Genomic DNA, 21712 nt, shown 5'->3' with positions numbered 1-21712 from the left:
CTTCTTGTAATTTGTTGCAGTCCTCCTCAATATTCACTATGCCCCCCAATATGGTGTCATCCGTAAATTTATAAATTGTGTTTTTGATTCCAAAGTCTAAATCATTAATATAAATTGTGAGCAACAGTTGTCCCAGCATTGATCCTTGTGGAACACCACTTCCCACCTTCTGCCACTCTGAATAGCTACCCTTTACCCCTACTCTCTGCTTTATGTCTTGAAGCCAGCTAGTTATCCATTCTGCTACTTGTCCCCGTACTCCGCATTCCCTGACCTTATTCATTAGTCTATTATGTGATACCTTAATGAAGGCCTTTTGAAAATCTAGATAAATTACATCTACTGCATTACCCTTGTCTACTCTCTCTGTTACCTCTTCAAAAAATTCAATTAGGTAGGTTAAGCAAGACTTTCCCTTTTGAAATCCAGGCTGACTATTCATTATTATATTTTTGGTTTCTAGATCTTCTCCCATTTTTTCTTTAGTAGGGATTCCATTATTTTTCCTACCACCGATGTTAAGCTGACTGGTCTATAATTCCCTGGACATGTTTATCTCACTTCTTAATTTAGGTATTACGTTAGCTATCCACCAGTCCTCTGGCACTACACCTTTTTTTAACAAATTACTAAAAATGGTACCTCTTCCCTAGATTCTTTTAAAGTGTGCGGATATAATCCGTCCGGACCAGCGATTTTATCCTCTTTGAGTTTCATTAGTTTAGTTAATATATCTCATTTTATTTTTAATGCAGTTATCTCATTACTAATCTTATCATCCGATGCCATCTCCACCTGTTCTAGCTCCCTGGTAAATACTGAAGCAAAGTAATTATTTAATATCTCTGCCATCTCTCTATCGCTGCCTGTGGTATTATCCTGTCCATCCCTTAGTGGCCCTATTCCCATCCTGACATTCCTTTTTTTATTTGCATGCCTATAAAATATTTTACTATTTTGTTTTATGTTTTATTTTAACTCTATGTCCTCAGGTTACTGATAAAACAAGATGGCAGTGAAAAGGATTTTCAAAAACATTCTGAGAAATATAATTGGTTCCTACTTTTTTCTTTGTTAGCTCTACCTCATCACCACCTCTCTCAACTCCGCCACTGTCTCTGACTTGTCACACCAGCAACCAGTATTGGATGAGCAGAAATTTCCTCCAATTAAATAATAGGAAGACCGATATGTCTTCGGTCCCTGCCACAAACTCCGTTCCCTAGCCATCGACTCTCCCTGACAACTGTCTGAGGTTGAACCAGACTGTTTGCAACCTTGGCATCCTATTTGACCCTGAGAAGAGCTTCCAACCACATATCCTCCCCATCACCAAGACTGCCTACTTCACCTCTGTAACATTGTCCGTCTCCGCCCCGCCTCAGCTCATCTGCTGCTGAAACCCTCATCCATGCCTATGTTACCTCTAGACTCTGCTCCCCATATCCTTACTCGCACCAAGTCCTGTTCACCCATCATTCCTGTGCTTGCTGACCTACATTGGCTCCCAGTCCGGCAATGCCTCAATTTTAAAATTCTCATCCTTGTTTTCTAAATCCCTCCATGGCCTCGCCCCTCCCCATCTCTGTAATCTTCTCCAACCCTACAACCCTCTGGAATCTCTGCGCTCTGCCAATTCTGGCCTCTTGCACACTTCTGATTTTCTTCGCTCCACCATTGGTGGCCATGCCTTCAGCTGCCTCTCTGCTTCACTCTCCTCCTTTAAGACGCTCCTTAAAACCTACATCTTTGACCAAGCATTCAGTCACATGTCATAATATCTCCTTATGTGGCTCGGTAGCAAATTTTGTTTGATAACGCTCCTGTGAAATGCCTTGGGACATTTTACTATGTTAAAGGTGCTATATAAATGCAAGTTGTAGTTATTAGTAACTGCTTGCTGACTGCTAATTCTTGATTGTTAGCTTTTGTTTCTAATTGTTGTTTGTGCAGTTGTAATTTATTTCTGTTTCATTAATTTGAGATTTGAGATAATCAGTTGCAAGTGTAACACAAATGTTTGCATTTGTGATGCCTGACATGTGATGAGTCATATTAGACACAAACCATTGCATAGATACATAATGATTTCAACATTATAATGGTCAATAAAATTAATCCTGTAAATAATTTTAGAATATCTCATGTTATATTTAGAAAGCTTAATGTTTCTACCTGTGTCATCCTTTTATTTTTATTAGTTAACAGTAAGGGTTATATGTGAAATTATAAACTACCCTGAAGTTATAATAATGTAGATTTATGCCCTATTGCATTCACACACATTTTACCTGCAAATAATACAAATGTTTGTTGGGTACCTTTATAAACCAGAGACTGATACACAATTATAGTCAGACTCCATGCATTGTTAGAGTTATTTAATGCAAATTTATTATTGCTGTTTGATTATATCTTACATTCTTCAATATCACATTCAGTACTCAAATAGTTTAATGATGGCTTCAGGCATAATAAACAATACATTCTATTGAATTAGGTAGACATCACTAGCAATAGACATATTTTTAGCTGTATTATATATTAATAACATCTCTTCAGTTTCTAGTTGTGGTACAAGGTATACAGCCCATCAGGTTAAAGACCCAGCAATTCTGCTCATACATAGAACTTTGAGCATCCACATTCCAATATACATTGATATAAACTTGGAACAGCAATTTTCTAGTAATTTAAAGATGATGGCCTAGAAATTCAGTTGTGTTCGCCAGCCGTTAACGCCATAAGAGGGGTATATTTCCAGCGCTAGGCACTTAGCGCCCGGGCGCAGGCCGATCTGCGCCTACGCCCAAATTCAGTAGACATTTAGCGCCGGCGCAAAGTGTTTGCGCCCGCTCAGCTGCGCGCGCAGCTTATGACGTCATTTCGTCGTGCAACGCTGTTTGTGCGCCCCAAACCGGAAATTCAGTGGTGCCCGCCCAATGTGGGCGTGGCGCTGTTAAGAACTGTGAAGTGGAACACAACAGAGGCCCTGTGGGCCTCGGGGAGCGCTAATTAAAGGGCACTTACACTGACCTATAAAGCCCAGCCATTTTGCTGCAATGACTTTACTGCTTTGGATTTCTGGACAGAGACCAAGGAACAGAGCTTACTGATTTGGGACAACATAGGAGAGGTATTTTTGGCTTCTGGCCAGAGCTTTGACATTTGAATCATTGTGATTTCACTGTTTGCAAGTTTATTATGGGGGCTGTATGGGGTTCCAACCCTCAGTTGCAGCATTATGTGCGAAGGGCTCGCAGACGCTGTGTGAGAGGGCCAGCCATGCCTAGACGCAGAGGGGCCATCAGGCGTCGGCAACGTAGGCCTTACCCACTCAGGCAATACCGGCAGCAGGTGTCCTATCTCACCATGACTGCGGCGCTTTGTGTTAAGAGGCTGCGCTTCAGAAGGGAGGTGGTTGCAGAGATCTGCCAGCTGCTTCACAGAGATCTGCGTCCACAGCTGATGTGCAGGATGTCTCTCTCGGTGGAAGTGAAGGTCACGGTGGCTCTAAACTTTTATGCAAGCGGCTCCTTCCAAGCCGCTGCTGGGGACATAGCGAACATCTCCCAGTTCGCCGCGCATCGCTGCATCCGGCAGGTCACCGATGCACTTTTCGCGAGGAGACACCAATTCATCTCCTTCCCCATGACCCTAGAGAGGCAGGAGCAGCGTGCAGTCGGATTTGGCAGGATCGCGGACTTCCCCATGGTGCAGGGCGCCATTGACTGCACGCATGTGGCTATGCGGGCACCTATCGACAATGCCGAGGATTACCGCAACCGGAAGGGCTACCATTCCCTCAATGTACAGCTGGTGTGTGACCACAGGCAGCGCATCCTAGCTGTCAATGCCCGCTTTCCAGGAAGCAGCCACGATGCATTTATCCTGCGCCAGACTACTGTGGCTGACATGTTCGAGGCACAGCCTGCACCAAGGGGATGGCTTATTGGGGACAAGGGCTACCCTTTGTGTACATGGCTCATGACCCCGCTCCGCGCGCCCAGGACCCCAGCGGAGGAGGCATACAACGAAAGCCATCAAGCCACAAGGAACATCATAGAGCAAACGATTGGCGTCCTCAAGCAACGGTTCCGCTGCCTGGATCGTTCCGGCGGATCTCTACAGTATTCGCCGGATAGAGTCTCCCAGTTCGCCGTCATGTGCTGCATGCTGCACAACCTGGCTATCCGCAGGACTCAGGCACTGCCACCTGACGTTGCACTACCACCTCAGGAGGATGAGCAGGAGGACCATGAGGAGGAGGAGGAGGAATACCAGCCCAGGAGGGAGCCACAAGGTCCAAGGGCCGTCCGCCGGCGGCTTATTGAACGTCATTTCTAGGCCCCCTGTCAGGGAATGGCCTGTGGCAATGAACGCACCTGAATGCAGCCGCTCCGCAAGCCCTCAGCCGGTTAACGCAACAACCACTTGAAACATGACACCTGGACATGCTGAATAAATAAAAAGCTTTATTTTACAAGCTCAGGGCCCTTCCCACATGAAACAGAAAAACAGACGAGACCCCCAAAAAACAGTCAAAAACATCTGTCACTCCCACAACCTGGGGAGGAATAACAAAACTTGCCCATCCAATTGGCCTTCATCATCGGCCTTACAAAAATAAGCCCCCCCCTCCACAACACAAACACCCCCATAAAAACAAAAAATGCCTTCATCTTCGGCCTTACCAAAATAAGCCCCCCCCAGAACACAAACACCCCCATATAAAAAAAACCGCTATCACCACACTCTACTGGGTGTGCCGAGAGGGCGAGTCCTTATGCAGGCTTCTCCGGCCCCTGCCCGACCTGCTGCTCCGCCTCAACCTGGGCCCTGTGGGTGTGGCAAGGCTGGGGGAAGGCTCATGAGGGCCACAATGCGTGACGGCAGATGCCCTTGGGGGTCGGCCTAGACGAGGCCCGGCCCGGGAGGGGCCAGCTGCTGACTGCTGCAGCTGTGGCTGGCCAGCATCAGTCTCAGCAGCAGCTCATCGCACCTTGGCTGGGGGAGTGGCAGTGTCGGCTGCACCAATGGGGGCAAGCTGGCTGATGCCAGGCGCGCGCTGTTCGCCAGAGACACTGGCACTCGGCCGGGCTGGCAGTGCAGCAAGCGCAGCAATCTGGTGGAGGCCAGACCGCTGTGCTGCAGCAGGGCGGCGGGTGCCCTGGCGATGCTTCCGCGCCACAGCGAGTGTGGCAGAAGTGAGTGCCCGAAATGCCCTGGTATGTGCCCGCATCAGATCTGCCAGTGTCTGGACGGCACCACTCATGGACTCGCGACTCGCGTCCTGCGCTGCCGCGAGTTGCTGGACACCCCTGTCCTGCGCTGCCGCGAGTTGCTGGACACCTCTGTCGTGTGTTGCCGCGAGTTGCTCGACCCCCTTGGCCTGTGATTCCCCGAAAGCGACCACACTATGAGCCAGGGACTCAATGGCCTGAGGCAACTGTCCCACAACCCCCATGAACTCCTTGTGGCGCCGCTCCGACGCCGCGGACATCTCATCAAGGAGGCGCACCTCCTGGGCGAGGACCATCTCCGGACTGGAGGGCGGACTCTCCCTCTGGGGAGAAGGCCGCCGAGCTGCCCGACCCTTCCCGCGTGCCTCGACCCCACTGGGCCCAGGAACTGCCCTCCCCTGCAACACTTCCCCCCTCTGGGGAGAAGGCCGCCGTGCTGCCCGACCCTTCCCACGTGCCTCGACCCCACTGGGCCCAGGAGCTACACCCCCCTGCAACACTTCCCCCTGCCTCTCCTCCAGGCCAGACGTCTCCCCTCCATTGCCATTCCCTGGCGCGGATGAGGGTTCCCCCGATGTGCCGCCTTCCTCCTGGTCCTCGTCGTCCTCCTCCTCCAAGGGCCTGGCACTCTGAGCTTCAGGGACCACCTCCTCCTCACCAGCTGAAAGCAGGAAGGCACAAGAGTAGCTTTAGAGTGAGGACAGGGCATCAGCGAGGGAGGCATGAGTGGTGGCATTATGCGCATTGGTCGGACAGTGGGAAAGGATGTAGATCTGAAGCGCAAGGGCAACGAGAGAGGTCCAACCGGTCATGTCCTTACCAGTGGGTCCCAGTACAGGGTCCGCATCTCCAATGGCAACAGGGCCAGTCACCCGGCCACGCATGAGTCGAGCCACGCTCTCCTCCAGCTCACTGAGCGCCTGGTACTGGGGACGGCCTCCCCCGGTGGCAGACTGGCTCCTCAAATTCCACGCCAGCTTGGCCTGCAAGAGAAAGGACGGCCTCTAAGTACAGTGTGGTGCCCTGTTGCTGTGTGCACTGCCTCCCATGGTCGAATAGCTTGGCCAGTGTGTTAAGTGCAGAAAGTGCTATTGATGATCATGCCAGTGCCATAGCTGCGGGAGGAGGGCTGCCCATTAGGCCTTTGAGGTCCCTTTGCCCATAATGTGAGGTGCACATGCAAGGATGAGGAGGACACTGGAAAGGGTACTCACCTTCACCATCCGAGTGAGGTCGTTGTACTTCTTGCGGCATTGGTCCGCACTCCTGGGGACATCGCTGGTGGATGACACCCTGTGGGCGATTTTCTTCCAGGCTCTCCTGTACTGCCTCCTGGGAGCCTTCTTGCCACTGTCCGGGCACAAGATCTCTCTTTTCTTTTCCACACCATTAACCAGCACCCTCAAAGCATGCTCTGAGAAGCGCTGCGCTCGTTCACGGGCCTTCTCCATGGCTTCAGGCGCTATTTGGGTCCACCAGCAGTGTTGAGGCCTAGCTGCAGGGCTCCACTATGCAGGGCGTGGCAGCAGTCAAAGTCGACCCTTCCCCCTTTAAGAGCTGGCCGGCGTCAGGGTGTCTGCTGTCAATCAAAACATGACCGCACCTGCGCTGCGCCCGGCCTCAGCGTTATCAGTCCGCATCGCCGGCTTAACGCCTGAAGATAGCAGTGCAACGCCAGTTTCAGCGCTCGCCCAAACTCTTGGCCAAATCTACTGAATTTCGGCGAAGTGGCCTACACTTTCCGGCGGGCGCTAACTTTAGCGACCGCCCGACTTTACCGCCCCAAAAGTGGCCAGACTGAATTTCTAGGCCGATAAGTTACTTTTCTTTTATTAGGAGTTTTCTTGCACTTGTATCAAGTTCTGTCCAGGGCATTAGAAAGAAGAATTGCTCTTAATCTTTTATAATATTGCTCAGTAAGTGCTACTATAATGTACATGTCATTGGCCTGAGGTGATTTGCTTTCCAATTTCTTCTCCCTCCTATGGGCCCCCTTCGCATTCAGATGAGCTGAGATCATAACTCACCAGGTATGAAATTGTGGCCTCACATCATGCTGATTTCAGAATGTGTGGGTTAAAATTAGACAGCAGTCATCTTTAGATTGTTTCTAATCTCAAGGGGCTCATTCATAGGATAACAGAGTGATCTGATTAGCCAATTGCTCTTTTTGGTTTATAACGCATGACACTTTCATTCCCACAGCTAAATGTGTCATTTTAAAATTCTTGCCATAATTGAGGGCATTTGCAAACTATAGTTACTGATTTGAAGAGTACGTGCCTGTACAGTACACTATGAATCACTTCAACCACATAATTCCAAATCTCAGCAATGCTGTTGTGAATTACATCTCCATGTGAAGTTGTGATTCACAAATTAAGCAGCAAGCTTGACAGAACTCTCTCTGCTACAACCACTGACATATCTAGACATTGTTCTTGAGCGTGTTCATTCAATCTCTTATCTGAAGCTCTTTATTGTCATGATCAGCGAATTCCTGGTATGAAATAGAAGAGAATATTGAAAGTTTGGCTTGCTACCAATTTGCATGTGATGGTGATATGTAATGATATATTATTAATTTATGTAGGGTGTCACATGTCCCTTGCATTTACACTGGACAAACGTCATTCTCAGGAATTGGCAGCTGAGCAAAGGTATCACGTTTGTTACCCTCTTCATGTTTTGTTGCTGTATTGCAGTAAGAAGTCATCCGTGTTGCAATGGTAGACATTTCTCTCTCATTACTGTTACCAGCTTGCATTGCGTGCTCTGCTGTTGGGTTGATGTCAGGTTCACTAAGGCTGAACATTTGAAGGAGACATTTCCTAAACTGGATAGACATAAGAAATGGTTCAGAAACCAAATATTCTAATAAAAATGTTATTAATTATTACATTCTGGATTTTAAATTGAGATAAAATGCATTGGCCGGAAAATTGGAACCGTTTGCGCCGGCCGTTCACGTCAGTTTGGAAGAAAAATTGGTGGGTGTATCGCTTCCACCTGCTTCCGGCGTGGAATGCGGCGACCACCATTTTGGGCCGGTCAGCAGTGCGGCAATTGCCTGCGCTCGCTTCATATATTTAAATGATCCAGATTGTGACGTCAATCAGCATGCAATGCTAAATTGATGCACAGTCTGGTATTTTGGATGTCACCACTCTTACTAACACCCTCTCCAAACCACACACAGAAGAACATGCATGCAGTAGTACAACAGACCCACTGTCAGCACTTCTTAAAGCAACACACACAACTTTCAGGTAAGTTTAGATTTTTGCTTTGTACTGGTTTCTTTACATTTTATTGGAGTAGTGGCTTGGTGTAATACATTTAAAAAGTTGTTAAAGTTTGCAGGGAGTGCTGCTGGATGGTTGTAAGGCTTTAGCTTCTAAAGGAAGGCCTCTGAGAACACCACTTGCTCCCAGTCCTGGGGGCTCTAGATGCAGTCCTGCATGGGCTGCAGCATCACATGGAGAGGAGCAGAGGCAGCAAAGGGGAGAAGCTGCTCACAGAGTGAGGAGGAAGAGGAAGAGGCAGAAGCAAAGAAAAGGAGGAAGCAGGAAGCAGGAGAGGAAAAGCAGAAGAGGAGGAAGCAGAAGGAAGGAGGCAACCCTGACAGCCCCTTTCTGGCCAGGATATCCAGGATTGAATCATCCGCCTTCGGTACCAGTGAACACAACCCCAATTCCCCTTTCAACATTCATCCCACACCTTACCTTCCCTCTGTTACTGACCATCACAGCATCCTCTTGGGCAAAATGCTGAAATAAAAGGCACCGCAAAGCAAACTTTCCAATCCAACTTTATCCATATATGCATCCAATATTACATCAAAAAATCAACTAATGACCCTCGTGCATTCCCTTAGTGAGTGTATTTCATGTGTGCCTTTGCCTATCCTAGTGCACTTACGCAGTGCTACTCCAGTGGCTGCAGCATGACTGGTGGAAGGCTGCTGACTTTCAGTGCGGGACACTGCAGATGGCCTTGCAGGACGACTTCAAGGAGCAAGGAGCTGGTGGCTGGGAGTGTGAAATCGAGTGATGGTGTTTCTTCATCTTCTTCTTCACTCTCCTCTCCCCCTTGTTCAACCACTGGCTTGGCAGGTTGGATTCCTTGGGTGTGTGTAATGAGGAAGGCACAAGGGTAGTATTGTGGTGAGTGAAGGGGGTTGAAGCAAAAGGTGCATGCTTACACCATGTGCAGCTTATAAATCAGAAGATATTGTGGGATGAAGGGGATGTGGGGTGTGAGAAGGAGGATAACAAATGAAGATACAGGCACCTTGTATTCTTTCTGCCCCACTGCTGACCAAGGGCTCAGCCATGCTCCTGCCAAGAATGGCCAGCACCGTCTCCTCCAAGGGGGTGAGGTGAAGCTAGGAATGTGAGGTGTGCCTCATGTTTGGTAGAGATTGTTGGTAGGTAAGTGATGGAGGGCGGTTGTGCATTGAGCAGTGTGTGAGGCCAGTGATGCAGTTGGTAGGCGATGGCTTTGGAACATGTATTCACTGACCTTGACCACTCTTCTGAGGTCATGAAACCTCTTCTGGCACTGGAGCCAGGTCCTGGGGGCAAAACTGCAGGCAGTGACCACCTCAGCAATCTGGTCCCACATCCTTTTTTCTGGAGGGCCTCCTAGCCCCCTGTGTTTAGAAGACTCTCTTCCAGTGTTGACCCCCTGCACAAAGCTCGGGTGCCATGTCCAAGACTCTGGGTGCCCTTTCCCTGGCCTGTTGAGCCATTTATGTTAGTGCTGAAGCGCTTTTACTATTTTTCATCACCAGAAAGCAGCTCACTTTTAAGAGGTGCAGACTGCCTTTAAGAGGAGCAGGCTAGCTATAAGTAAAGCAAGCCTCACTCGAGCAATGCAAACTATGGCCCCCTGCTGAGCGAATAGCCTGTCAGCAGCACATTCAGTGTTAGGCTGTGTGCTGCAATCATGATAGTTAGCAGGCAGCACAATGTTAACGTGCTGTCTGTGCTTTTTGAATGGGCGTGGGCATATCTCGCATTGCGGTGCTCGCATCTGTTTTTTGCCATTATCGAATTTTCACAGACATCAAATGATTTGATTGTGTTTCTTTACAAACACAGGAATGCATTTTCATTAATATGAAAAGTTAAGGTTACACTTACCCTTGCTATAAAATTCTCGCTGTGACAAGATTATTGGACTTTAGCTTCCAATTTTTGCAAAATCTTGCCTCTCATTCCAAGGACTTATAGTTGAGATTGAATTAATTGATAAATAGAACAGTCTGGAAATCCAAGCTAAAATGAAATTGAACTTTAGTTAATATGTGCTTTCATAAGTTCTATATTTTTTTAGGCAGGACTAAGTTTTTTCTTGTCTGTCAAGCAAGTAAAGTGCAACTAAATATGACATTGGGCTTGCCCTTCAGTCACATGGAATGAGAATTTTTAAGGATAACATACAAATCATCAATTTCTAAAATCCTAAGGAGGAGAAATTGGGTACCTCTGCGCCTCCCATTATCACCTCTGGGGGGCAATAACAGAGCACTAATCAATTACTGCCTGGGCGTGGTGAGAATATTGCCTCCCGCTAAATTCAGCTGCAGGAGGTGTTGATCGGGAGGCCGGGCGCTTCAGGAGTGAAAGTTAAAGGGGAGATTGCCGAGGTACGTCCCTAAATTTTTGAAATGGTTTTGGTCAATTTTTTTTCCTCTCCTGGGCTGCGATTGATCAGCCCGGCACTCTGCTCAAGTGCATCGGGCTGATTGAGCTGAATCGTGGCCGCCGTCGGGGACCAGCTGACTGTTCCCAATGCAGAGCCTACAGCGATGGCCCTTCCCTTTAAGGGAGGGAAGGAGCCTCTGAACACGGCAGCGCTGCACGGCCCATTGTGCAGCCTGCATCCTTTAGCACTCCAGGAAGACAGTGGAGCGCTTTAGCACTCCATTTCCTTCCTGGAGCGCTAAACCCAATTTCATGAAAGCTGGGAATCATTAGCGTTACCGCTCCCAAACGGGGCGATAATGAATTTCTCCCCCTAAATTTTTTTGCTGGCAATTCCAATTTTACACGGGATGACTGTGCAATATCATATGATTGGAGGATTTAGTCAGTTTTAGCTAATCCTTAGTGGAGAGAGTATTATATAAGGTGCTCTCTCTGGAGTACAATAATAAGAAGCAGTGCTTACTGCTGCAATCCTATTTTAGATACCTAGGTATCATGCAGCATTTGCCATCTGAGAGGGTAAAGTGTTCTGGACTTGTTACATGTATGTAGCACCCCTAGTGGTAGTTATTGTATAGCAGTGTGTTATTTGACCTTCTTCCAGTCTGCCCCGGAAGTAGTATTCCAGGGAGTGTTTGCTCAGTTGTGAACATGTCCACGTGTGACAGCTTGTTTTCTATCCTCCTCCATCCTTCCTTATGCGCTAGGCAAGACGCAATGTCTGTGAGTATCCTTGTTTGGTAACATGATAACAACCTTGTCAGTATAGTATTTTGACGATACTTTGTCCATAAGAAGTTTATTAGCTGCTAGCTACTGAGGGTTAGCTTCAGTGCTATTTATTTATACAGTTACCTACTTATCTGTGTTAAGCAGTCTATTCTGTTTTCATAAACATGTTTTTGCATCTTATGTAACATCTAACTTACCTCTGTGTACAAAACATACTCTGTCTTTGTTTACAGTTTCACAATTTTATTCAAGTAAAGCTTCAAAACAGCAACCTGCTTCTCGAGGAGTATTTGAATGAGTGTTTAGCTGACTGGGTAACTGGATAGGAGTTACATCTAGCGAGACCAGTACAGTGAAAAGACAGCAATACGGCTAGCTGTGAAGAGAGGAGACCCTCCACGTGGAGCAGCAAGGACTCAAGAGTTAAGTGGCTGTCATCTAGGCGCAGAGTAAGCCATCACGACATAGCCAGCTTAAGTCTTCACCTTGTACACCACACTTACCTCACATCATCATGGCAGAAGGTAATACCGAAAACGCTACTCAGCAAGTAGAAGACTTTAAACAGTTAGATGAAACTGAAGAATGTGACAATCTGTCTATAAGCTCTAGTTACTACAAATCATCAGCCGGTTCTAGGTCATTAGCCGGCTCACAGTCATCAGCTGGTTCTAGGGCTAGTATGGTCATCACCAGCGCACAGGCCAAGGCAGAAGCAGCCCAAGCCAGAGCAGCTTATGCCAAGAAAGAATTGGAAATAAAAGTTGAACGGGCCCGTCTCCAAGCCACATTAGACGCCCTGCAGGAAGAAACAGAGAAAGATGCTGCATTAGCTGAGGCACAAATATTGGAGGCAGTTTTAATGGAAGCTGATCCTGAGTCAGCTAACAAAGTTTCAATTCCCGTTCCACATCAGTGTTGACTACAGCGTACCACAGACTATGTGAGTAACCAAGCTGACACACAGTTTACGAGAGAGAGATGAAGACCCACACATCTCTACAGACTCATGCACACCATATAACATGCCCCATGTCACCAACCAAGTTCAAAATGGACAGCGTGCCCCAAGTCACAGGGTCCCCCCCCACAAAACAGAGGACACTGAGCAGAGGAATGGAGCGCTGAAGAGAGAAAGTCAGCAGCAAACCCCCTCTCGTTTCCTTGAGACCCCTAGCAGAGCCCATACTCAAGGCGACCATGGCATAGGCCCCACCACCTACAACCTTGTCAAATACCTTGCACGCAGCCAGCTGGTGACTACAGGGTTAACCATGTTTGATGATAAACCAGAGAATTATTGGGCCTGACAGTCCTCCTTCCATGGTGCCGTATCGGGCCTAGACCTGTCGGCAGGAGAAGAGCTCGACCTCCTTATCAAATGGCTCGGCCCAGAGTCCGCCGAACAGGCATGCAGGATAAAAGCAGTCAATGTGAGACATCCGCCAGCTGGGTTGATGATGGCTTGGGCGAGGCTGGAAGAAAGCTGCGGCTCGCCTGAAGCCATTGAAAGGGCTCTCTTTACCAGGTTGGAGAACTTTTCGAAGTTGACAATTAAGGAACCCCAGAAGCTCCGCGACCTTGGAGATCTGCTGTTGGAACTCGAAGCTGCAAAGCAGGACGGCTACCTTCCTGGCCTATCGAACTTAGACACTTCCAGAGGGGTAAGTCCCATCGTTGAGAAGCTTCCATTCAATCTGCAGAAGTGGGCATAATTCGGGTCAAGGTTCAAGCTAGACCACAACGTTACTGTTAGGTATTGTGTGTTCTATTGTGTGTTCTCCTCCCACCTGTGGTGGCGCTGTCACAGGAGATAAATGGTTGGGTGTTCTCGGTTAAGTTTAGCTCTTTTTGTTCGGAACTTTCCAGAACTTCCTTTCCTTCCAATAAAGCACTTCATGTTTGAATCTCTGAGTTCTGAGTCCTAAATTGTGTCTAGGTAGAATGGTACCGACGCAACAAGTGGCGACGAGGATCGGATGAATCTGTGTTGTGGGAACTTTCTTGTTTTCGACTACAAAACACTCGGAACAGAGATTGTAGCATCACATTAACGTTACGGCAGTGAGTAAACAGAAATTTTAATTTGAAACGTGAGATGGCTACTATATTAGGAAACATCGGTGATTTTGATGAAAATGTGGAGCAATGGAGCGCATATACGGAACGTTTTGACTATTTTGTGTTGGCGAATGCGGTGGCAAATGAAAAGGTCGTGCCTACCTTTTTGAGTGTAATCAGGCCGAAGACATTCAATTTACTTTGCAGCCTCGTGCAGCCAGATAAGCCAGGAACTAAAACATATAAGCAACTAGTGGAAATTCTTGGAGCACATTTTTCACCAAAACCTCTGGTTATTGCTGAGAGATTTAGATTTCACAAACGGAATCAAGAGGAGGGGGAATCAGTGATGATGTTTATTGCTGCTTTAAAAAGGCTATCAGAACACTGCGAGTTCAAGGAGGTGCTGAAGGACACCATTAGAGACAGACTCGTGTGTGGTCTGCAAAATGCAGCCACACAGAAGCGCCTTCTTACTGAGGACAACCTTACTCTTGAAAAGGCCATTGAAGTTAGTGTCTCCATGGAGATGGCGGAAAAGGAGGCTCACCAGTTGAGTTCAACAGGGAGAGTTCACAAGGTGTCATCTGAGCCTAAAGGTGCGCGGAACGGCACATGTTACCGTTGTGGGAAAACGGGCCAACACGCTAATGACTGCTGGTGTACGGAGCTGGAATGCCGAAATTGTGGCAAAAAGGGTCACATTGAACGCGCCTGTAGAGGTAAAAAAAGAACAGACAGAGCTGGGAAGCATGGAAGCAAAATGTCTGTATTTGGACAAGAGAGGAAAAAGAGTGTTCATTCAGTGCAGCATGATGGAACAAGCAAAACAGAGGGGAGCGACACCTCTGAGGAGGAAGAGGTGCACATACTGACGGTTGCAGGTGATTCAATTGGCTAATGGGTGTCACCACTGGTGGAGGGACAATCAGTGCGGATGGAGGTGGACACAGGCGCGGCTGTGTCCCTTGTTTCAGACACTGTCTACAACAAAATGCTAAAGCACCTTACCCTTCAGCCAACAAACATTGTGCTAAAGACGTATACCGGTGAACCTGTGGCCATGAGAGGCGCCATTGAGGTGACAGTTAAATTGAATGGACAGACTGCAAAACTGCCACTATATGTGGTAAAGGGAAATTACCCATCGCTACTGGGATGTGCGTGGCTAGAGAAAATCACGCTGGACTGGCCTGCAGTCCGCATGATGTCAAAAGGGGAGTCAGGTCTGACTGCAGTGTTAAACAAACATGCAGAACTCTTCAATGGGGAACTTGGGAGCATGAAAAAGATCAGCGTGAGACTGGACATTAAACCTGACAGCAAGCCGAAGTTTCACAAAGCCCGACCTGTACCCTATGCAATTAGGCCAAAAGTTGAGGCTAACTTGGAGGCCTTAGTCGAGAATGGAGTCCTGGAGCCTGTGAGTGTGAGCAAATGGGCCACACCCATTGTTGCTGTCCTGAAAAAGGATGGATCTGTTCGAATCTGCGGGGATTTTAAAGTGACTATTAACCCGGTGCTGTCTGCGGAACTGTACCCTCTTCCCCTCATTGAGGATCTTTTTACGGGCCTGGCCAGAGGGCAAAAGTTCAGCAAAATAGACTTATGCCAGGCTTATCTACAAATGCATGTCGATGACAAATCAAAGGAGCTGCTGACAATTGTGACACACAAGGGGCTATACAGGTACTGCCGCCTTCCGTTTGGAATTACGTCGGCCCCTGCTCTATTCCAAAGGGCAATGGATCAGATTTTGAGTGGACTGCCAGGAGTCCAGTGCTACCTGGACGACATCCTTGTCACTGGGACAAATGAGGAGGATCATCTTCTGAACTTGGATGCGACACTACAACGACTGAAAGAGTACAGACTCAGAGTTCATAAAGACAAATGTGAATTCTTTCAGTCTTCAGTTGAGTACCTGGGGCATGTGATTGACGCTATTGGCCTGCATAAGGCGCCGTCAAAGGTCAAGGCAATCGTGGAGGCCCCAGCACCCCAGAATGTGAGCCAGTTACGTTCATTTCTGGGGCTACTTAACTACTATGGGAAGTTTATTCCAGACTTAGCAACATTGCTGAAGCCGTTACATCAGTTGCTATGTCAAGGCAAAACATGGAAATGGACTGAATTGTGCAACAAAGCTTTCGCCCAAGCAAAGAAAGCATTGCTGAAATCGGAGGTCCTGACACACTTCGACCCAAAGCTGCCCGTGCAGCTAGCATGTGATGCATCACCATATAGTGTGGGAGCAGTCATATCCCACATCATGCCTTCGGGTGAAGAGAAACCTATCGCCTTCGCATCACGCACCTTGAACAAGGCCGAGAGTAACTCTGTGCAGATCGAGCGCGAGGCCTTGGGAATCGTTTTTGGAATTCGAAAATTTCATCAGTACCTGTTTGGGAGAAGGTTCACACTCCTGACGGACCACCGTCCATTGACTTCAATCTTCGGGCCCCACACCGGAATTCCGTCTCTTGCTGCAAGCAGAATGCAAAGGTGGGCTTTACTGTTGTCAGGACACACATACGACATCAAATATCACAAATCAGACTTGCACGGCAACGCAGACGGTCTCTCGAGGCTACCCTTGCTTGTTACTCCCCCAGAGCCTCGTCAGATAGACATCTTCTACTTTAGACAAGTGGAGGGAACACCTGTCACTGCAGTTCAGGTGCGAAAGTACACCCGCAACGATCCAGTCCTGTCTGAGGTAATGGACGATGTAATTCGAGGGAGAGCTATAGGAGATTCTCCTAGTTTGAAACCTTACGTTTCAAAAAGAAATGAGCTCTCCGTCCAGGCAGGTTGTCTTCTTTGGGGACGCCGTGTCATCATTCTGCCACCTCTGAGGGAAACTATACTGCAACAACTTCATACAGGCCACAGTGGGATGGTTCGGATGAAGGAAATGGCAAGAAGCTACTTCTGGTGGCCCGATCTCGATGGGAATATTGAGGAGAAAGCCAAAACATGTTCCCCATGTCAAAGGGTCTGGAATGTTCCACAGCTGGCAACCCTACACCCCTGGGATTGGCCTGCAGAAGTGTGGCAGCGAGTACATGTGGACTTCGCCGGTCCTTTCGAAGAGAAGATGTTTATGGTGGTTGTAGATGCTCGTAGCAAGTGGCCGGAGGTCGCTGTGATGAGGTCTACCACGGCAGAGAAAACAATTGAGAAACTTGGTGAGATGTTCAGCCATTATGGCTCACCGGAACAACTCGTAAGTGACAACGGTCCACAATTTGTATCACAGGAGTTTGCAACCTTCCTGCATGTGAATGGTGTCCAACACATCAGGTCTGCGCACTATCATCCCTCTACTAATGGCCAGGCAGAAAAGTTCGTACAAACTTTGAAACACGCCTTGAAGGCATCGCAAGGTCAGGGCTCAATCCACCAACGTCTGAACAGCTTCCTGTTGTCCTACAGGAACGAGCCGCATACCACAACCAAAACTTCCCCCGCTTCGCTCATGATGAAGAGGCAGTTGCGGACAAGTTTTGACTTACTCAAACCTCCAAGGGTAGAGCAGGTTGTCCATCGTCAACAACAAGCTCAAGTTGAAAAGAGAGAGAAAAGAGCCAAGGAGAGACGGTTTCATCTGGGAGAGCACGTTCTAGCTCGAAACTACAACACTGGACTGAAATGGGTTCCTGCTACGGTGATCGCGCAGACGGGCCCTGTGTCTTACACGGTTGAGACTGCTGAGGACGTCGTCTGGAGAAGGCACACAGATCAACTGTTGCTAGGAGCAGAGACAGCCACAGAGGCTCCAACGGCTGGTTGGCCTGAACTGTTTCCGGATGATACTGCAAACCAGCATCCTTTGCCACAGTGCTCTTCTCCAACACAGGAAGTCAAAGAGACTGTTCCACCTGTGCAAACTCCTGACTTTCAACTGACACAGGCACCTTCTCCATCTAGGCCTGTGTCAATGCCTACTGCTGTGGAAGCCAGTGATGACCGCCGGTATCCTGTCAGAGAGCGGCGGCCTCCAAGACGCTTGGATCTGTAGGCTTAGCGACTTACCCACAAGACTGGGGCAGAATAAACCCCAGGGTAAAGTCAGGGTTTGAGGCAGTCTACCTCTACCCTTGGTTAGTTGAGTGCATTGAAAGTAACTTACCTGTTGAGGAATAATGTGGACCTTCCATTTAAGAGGGGAGGAAATGTTATGTATTGTGTGTTCTATTGTGTGTTCTCCTCCCACCTCTGGTGGCGCTGTCACAGGAATTAAATGGTTGGGTGTTCTCGGTTAAGTTTAGCTCTTTTTGTTCGGAACTTTCCAGAACTTCCTTTCCTTCCAATAAAGCACTTCATGTTTGAATCTCTGAGTTCTGAGTCCTAAATTGTGTCTAGGTAGAATGGTACCGACACAACAGTTACCTTCCCTCCATTCTCTGTGTTTGCCAACTTCATCCGTAGAGAAGCCAAAGCCAGGACAGACCCCAGCTTCAACTTCTTCTCCTCCCACACAGCACTTGCCAGAAGAGACAAGTTTGACAGACATGGAAAGACACCAATATCTGTCCACAAAACGCAAGTGTCTTCAACCGAGAACACAAGGGATCAGAAGAAATCCAAGGATATGAGCAAACAATGCCCCATCCACAACAAGCCCCATCCATTAAAGAAGTGCAGAGGCTTCAGAGAGAAGTCCCTGGAAGACCGCAAACAGTATCTCAAAGAGAACTCTATATGTTTCAAGTGCTGCTCCTCCACGAACCATCTCGCTAAGAACTGCAAGGTAGATGCAAAATGCACAGAATGTGAAAGTGATCGGCACATTTCAGCACTCCACCCAGGCCCAGCTCCTTGGAAGTCAGAGTCGCCTCCTCCCGCCTCAGAGCACGGCGGGGAGAGAGAGGGAGCTGCCGGTCCGGAGATTATATCCAAGTGCACCGAGATGTGTGGAGAAGGAGTGAGCGCAAGAGCATGCTCCAAGATATGCCTCGTTAATGTGTACCCTGTAGGACGTTTCCAGGAATCTGAAAAGATGTATGCTATACTAGACGAACAAAGTACTCGTTCTCTAGCAAGATCCGAGTTCTTCGACATCTTCAAGGTCAAAGGAAGTCCGTCGCCTTACACGCTGAAGACATGTGCTGGACTTTCAGAGACAGCTGGCAGGAGGGCCTGTGGTTATGTTGTTGAGTCAGCTGACGGGAAGATTAGTCTCCCCCTTCCTACACTCATCGAATGTAATCAAGTCCCCGACAACCGTTCTGAGATTCCCACTCCAAATGCAGCTCATCACCACAGTCATCTGAGACGCATTGCAGACGAGATCCCACCTCTTGATCCAGACGCAGGCATACTCCTGTTGTTGGGCAGGGACATCCTGAGGGTACATAAGGTAAGGAAACAGATCAACAGTCCACATGACGCCCCTTTCGCCCAAAGGCTAGACCTCGGCTGGGTTGTTGTTGGAGACGTGTGCCTCAGGGGTGCTCACAAGCCATCTCAGGTGAGCACACTCAAGATTTCCATCTTGGAGAATGGTCGTCCAAGCTACCTTACCCCATGCAGTAGTCAGATCCGAGTGACAGAGAAGTTCAGTCATACGGCCCAGCCTCAGAACCCCCCAGCGCTGATCTCCACAGACAGCACACAGATGATGCTTGCTGGAGAGAACCTGGGTCAGTCAGTCTTCTGTCGCACCACCAGTGACCACAAGCTTGCTCCATCGATTGACAACAGGAGATTCCTTCAGATTAAGGACAATGAGGTCTCTCGTGACAGCTCTAACAGCTGGGTTGCACCCTTACCCTTCCAGAACCCCAGACGACAGCTGCCGAACAACAGGGAGTATGCCTATAATCGTCTTAACTCACTCCATCGCACACTAGAGAAGAAGCCAAAGATGAAAGCACACTTCCTAGAGTTTGCCGAGAAATGCTTGTCAACGATCATGCAGAGCTAGCTCCTCCACTCCAGGAAGGCCAAGAGTGTTGGTACCTCCCCTTCTTCGGAGTCTATCACCCCAAAAAGCCGGAACAGATCCGCATGGTGTTTGACTCCAGTGCACCATATCAGGGAGTCTCTCTCAATGATGTACTCCTCACAGGGCCCGATCTCAACAACAGCCTCTTGGGGGTACTCATGAGATTCAGGAAAGAGCCTGTCGTCATCACTGCTGATATCCAGCATGTTTCACTGCTTTGTGGTGAGAGAAGACCACAGAGACTTCCTCCGCTTCCTGTGGTATTGCAACAACGACCCCCAGCAGTGACATTGTGGACTACAGAATGTGTGTCCATGTCTTCGGCAATAGCCCGTCCCCTGCTGTCGCCATATACGGACTAAGGAGGGCTGCCAAGGAAGAAGATGATGACTTTGGCAGTGATGTGAGAGGGTTCATCGAACAAGAGTTCTACGTCGACGATGCACTGAAGTCATTCCCTGCTGAAGCAGAGGCCATCAGTGCCCTTGGGCGAGCTCAGGAACTGCTTGCACTATCCAACCTCAGGCTACACAAAATAGCCGCTAACAGACCAGCAGTAATGGAGGCTTTCCCCCTGAAGATCGTGCTAAGGATGTCAATGATCTAGACCTCTTCACTGATGACCTCCCTTTACAGTGTAGCCTAGGAGTGTCTTGGAACATAGCAACAAACACATTCACGTTCCAAGCCTTAGATGACAAGAAACCCTTCACACGTTGAGGAGTGCTCTCTACAGTCAACAGCCTATATGACCCTCTCGGCTTCCTAGCGCCTGTCACCATACAAGGCAGGCTGCTCCTCGGGGAACTCTCCACACGCGCTGAAGAGTGGGATTCACCCCTCCCTGAAGAGATGGAAGCAGAGTGGAACAGATGGAGAGACTCACTTCAAGACTTACAGGAGATCCAAATACCTCGCTCCTATGCGTCCTTCTCTCCCTCAAATGTCCAATTCAAGGAGCTTTGTGCCTTTGCAAACGCATCCGCTAAGGCCATCGCAGGTGTGGCTTATCTGAAGGTCACCACTCAAGATGGACAAAGCAAAGTCGGTTTCATCTTTGGAAAGGCCAAGTTGGCACCCCAGCCAGACCTCACCATACCCAGATTGGAACTGTGCGTAGCAGTATTAGCAGCTGAGATTGCAGAGTTCATAGTGGAGGAGATGGATCTGAAGTTCGACAGCATCAAGTATTATACAGACGGCAAAGTGGTGCTAGGATACATCCATAGCCAAACTAGGTGGTTCTACATCTACGTGAACAACAGGGTCCAACGTATCCGACAGTCCCCATCCCCCGACCAGTGGAGGTACGTCCCCACAGACCTGAACCCAGCTGACCATGGGTCTAGATCTGTAACAGCGTCCCTTCTCAGCAGCACGACATGGCTGTCAGGACCAGCTTTTCTTCAGGATCCGTCCCTGCACTCCTCTGAACCCAATGAGTCATTCGACCTCCTCAACCCTGTTTCTGACTCCGAGATACGCCCACAAGTCACAGCGAACGTCACTCAAATCTCTAAGCACCTGATGAGCACCAAACGCTTCAAGCGTTTCTCCAAATGGAACAATAAGAGTCCCTCTGAAGAGGAGCTCGAGAGCCAAAATCCTTGTGATGAAGAGTGTCCAACACGAGTGTTACTCAGAAGAGTTGAAATGCATAGCAGCAGAACACAACCTACCCCCTCACAACAGTCTACGGAAGCTGCATCCTATCGTCGACACCAACGGACTTCTGAGTTGGGGGACGCATATTGCAGTCGTCAAAGAAGGAACAGCAAAGGTCTTCTCTCGGCCTGTCTCTGAGGTGGTCTTTCGTTTGTCACCAGAGGACCCCAGTGACAAGTAGAGTTAGGCTTATGTGGGGTCGTTAACGACCCCAGACGGGGACTGTTCTGGACTTGTTACATGTAGGTAGTGCCCCTAGTGGTAGTTATTGTATAGCAGTGTGTTATTTGACCTTCTTCCAGTCTATCCCGGAAGTAGTATTCCAGGGAGTGTTTGCTCAGTTG

At 48.5% G+C, this 21712-nt stretch overlaps 1 protein-coding gene across 1 annotated transcript in view; it reads right to left on the bottom strand.

Annotated features, from left to right (window-relative positions):
• Positions 1-4750: 4750 nt before the first annotated feature.
• Positions 4751-21712, bottom strand: part of valopa (vertebrate ancient long opsin a) — a 107258-nt gene continuing 90296 nt past the window's right edge. The window contains exon 5 of the mRNA XM_085994741.1: positions 4751-8079. Coding sequence (XP_085850867.1) covers positions 7858-8079 — 222 coding nt within the window. The 3' untranslated portion in view covers positions 4751-7857. The remainder of the gene's footprint in view (positions 8080-21712) is intronic.

The sequence above is a fragment of the Somniosus microcephalus genome, chromosome 8, assembly GCF_052327205.1.
Source record: "Somniosus microcephalus isolate GS21.2 chromosome 8, FLI_Smic_1.0, whole genome shotgun sequence".
NCBI lineage: Eukaryota > Metazoa > Chordata > Chondrichthyes > Squaliformes > Somniosidae > Somniosus > Somniosus microcephalus.
Note: the sequence above shows the minus strand (reverse complement) of the source record. Positions and strands in the feature narration are given on the sequence as shown.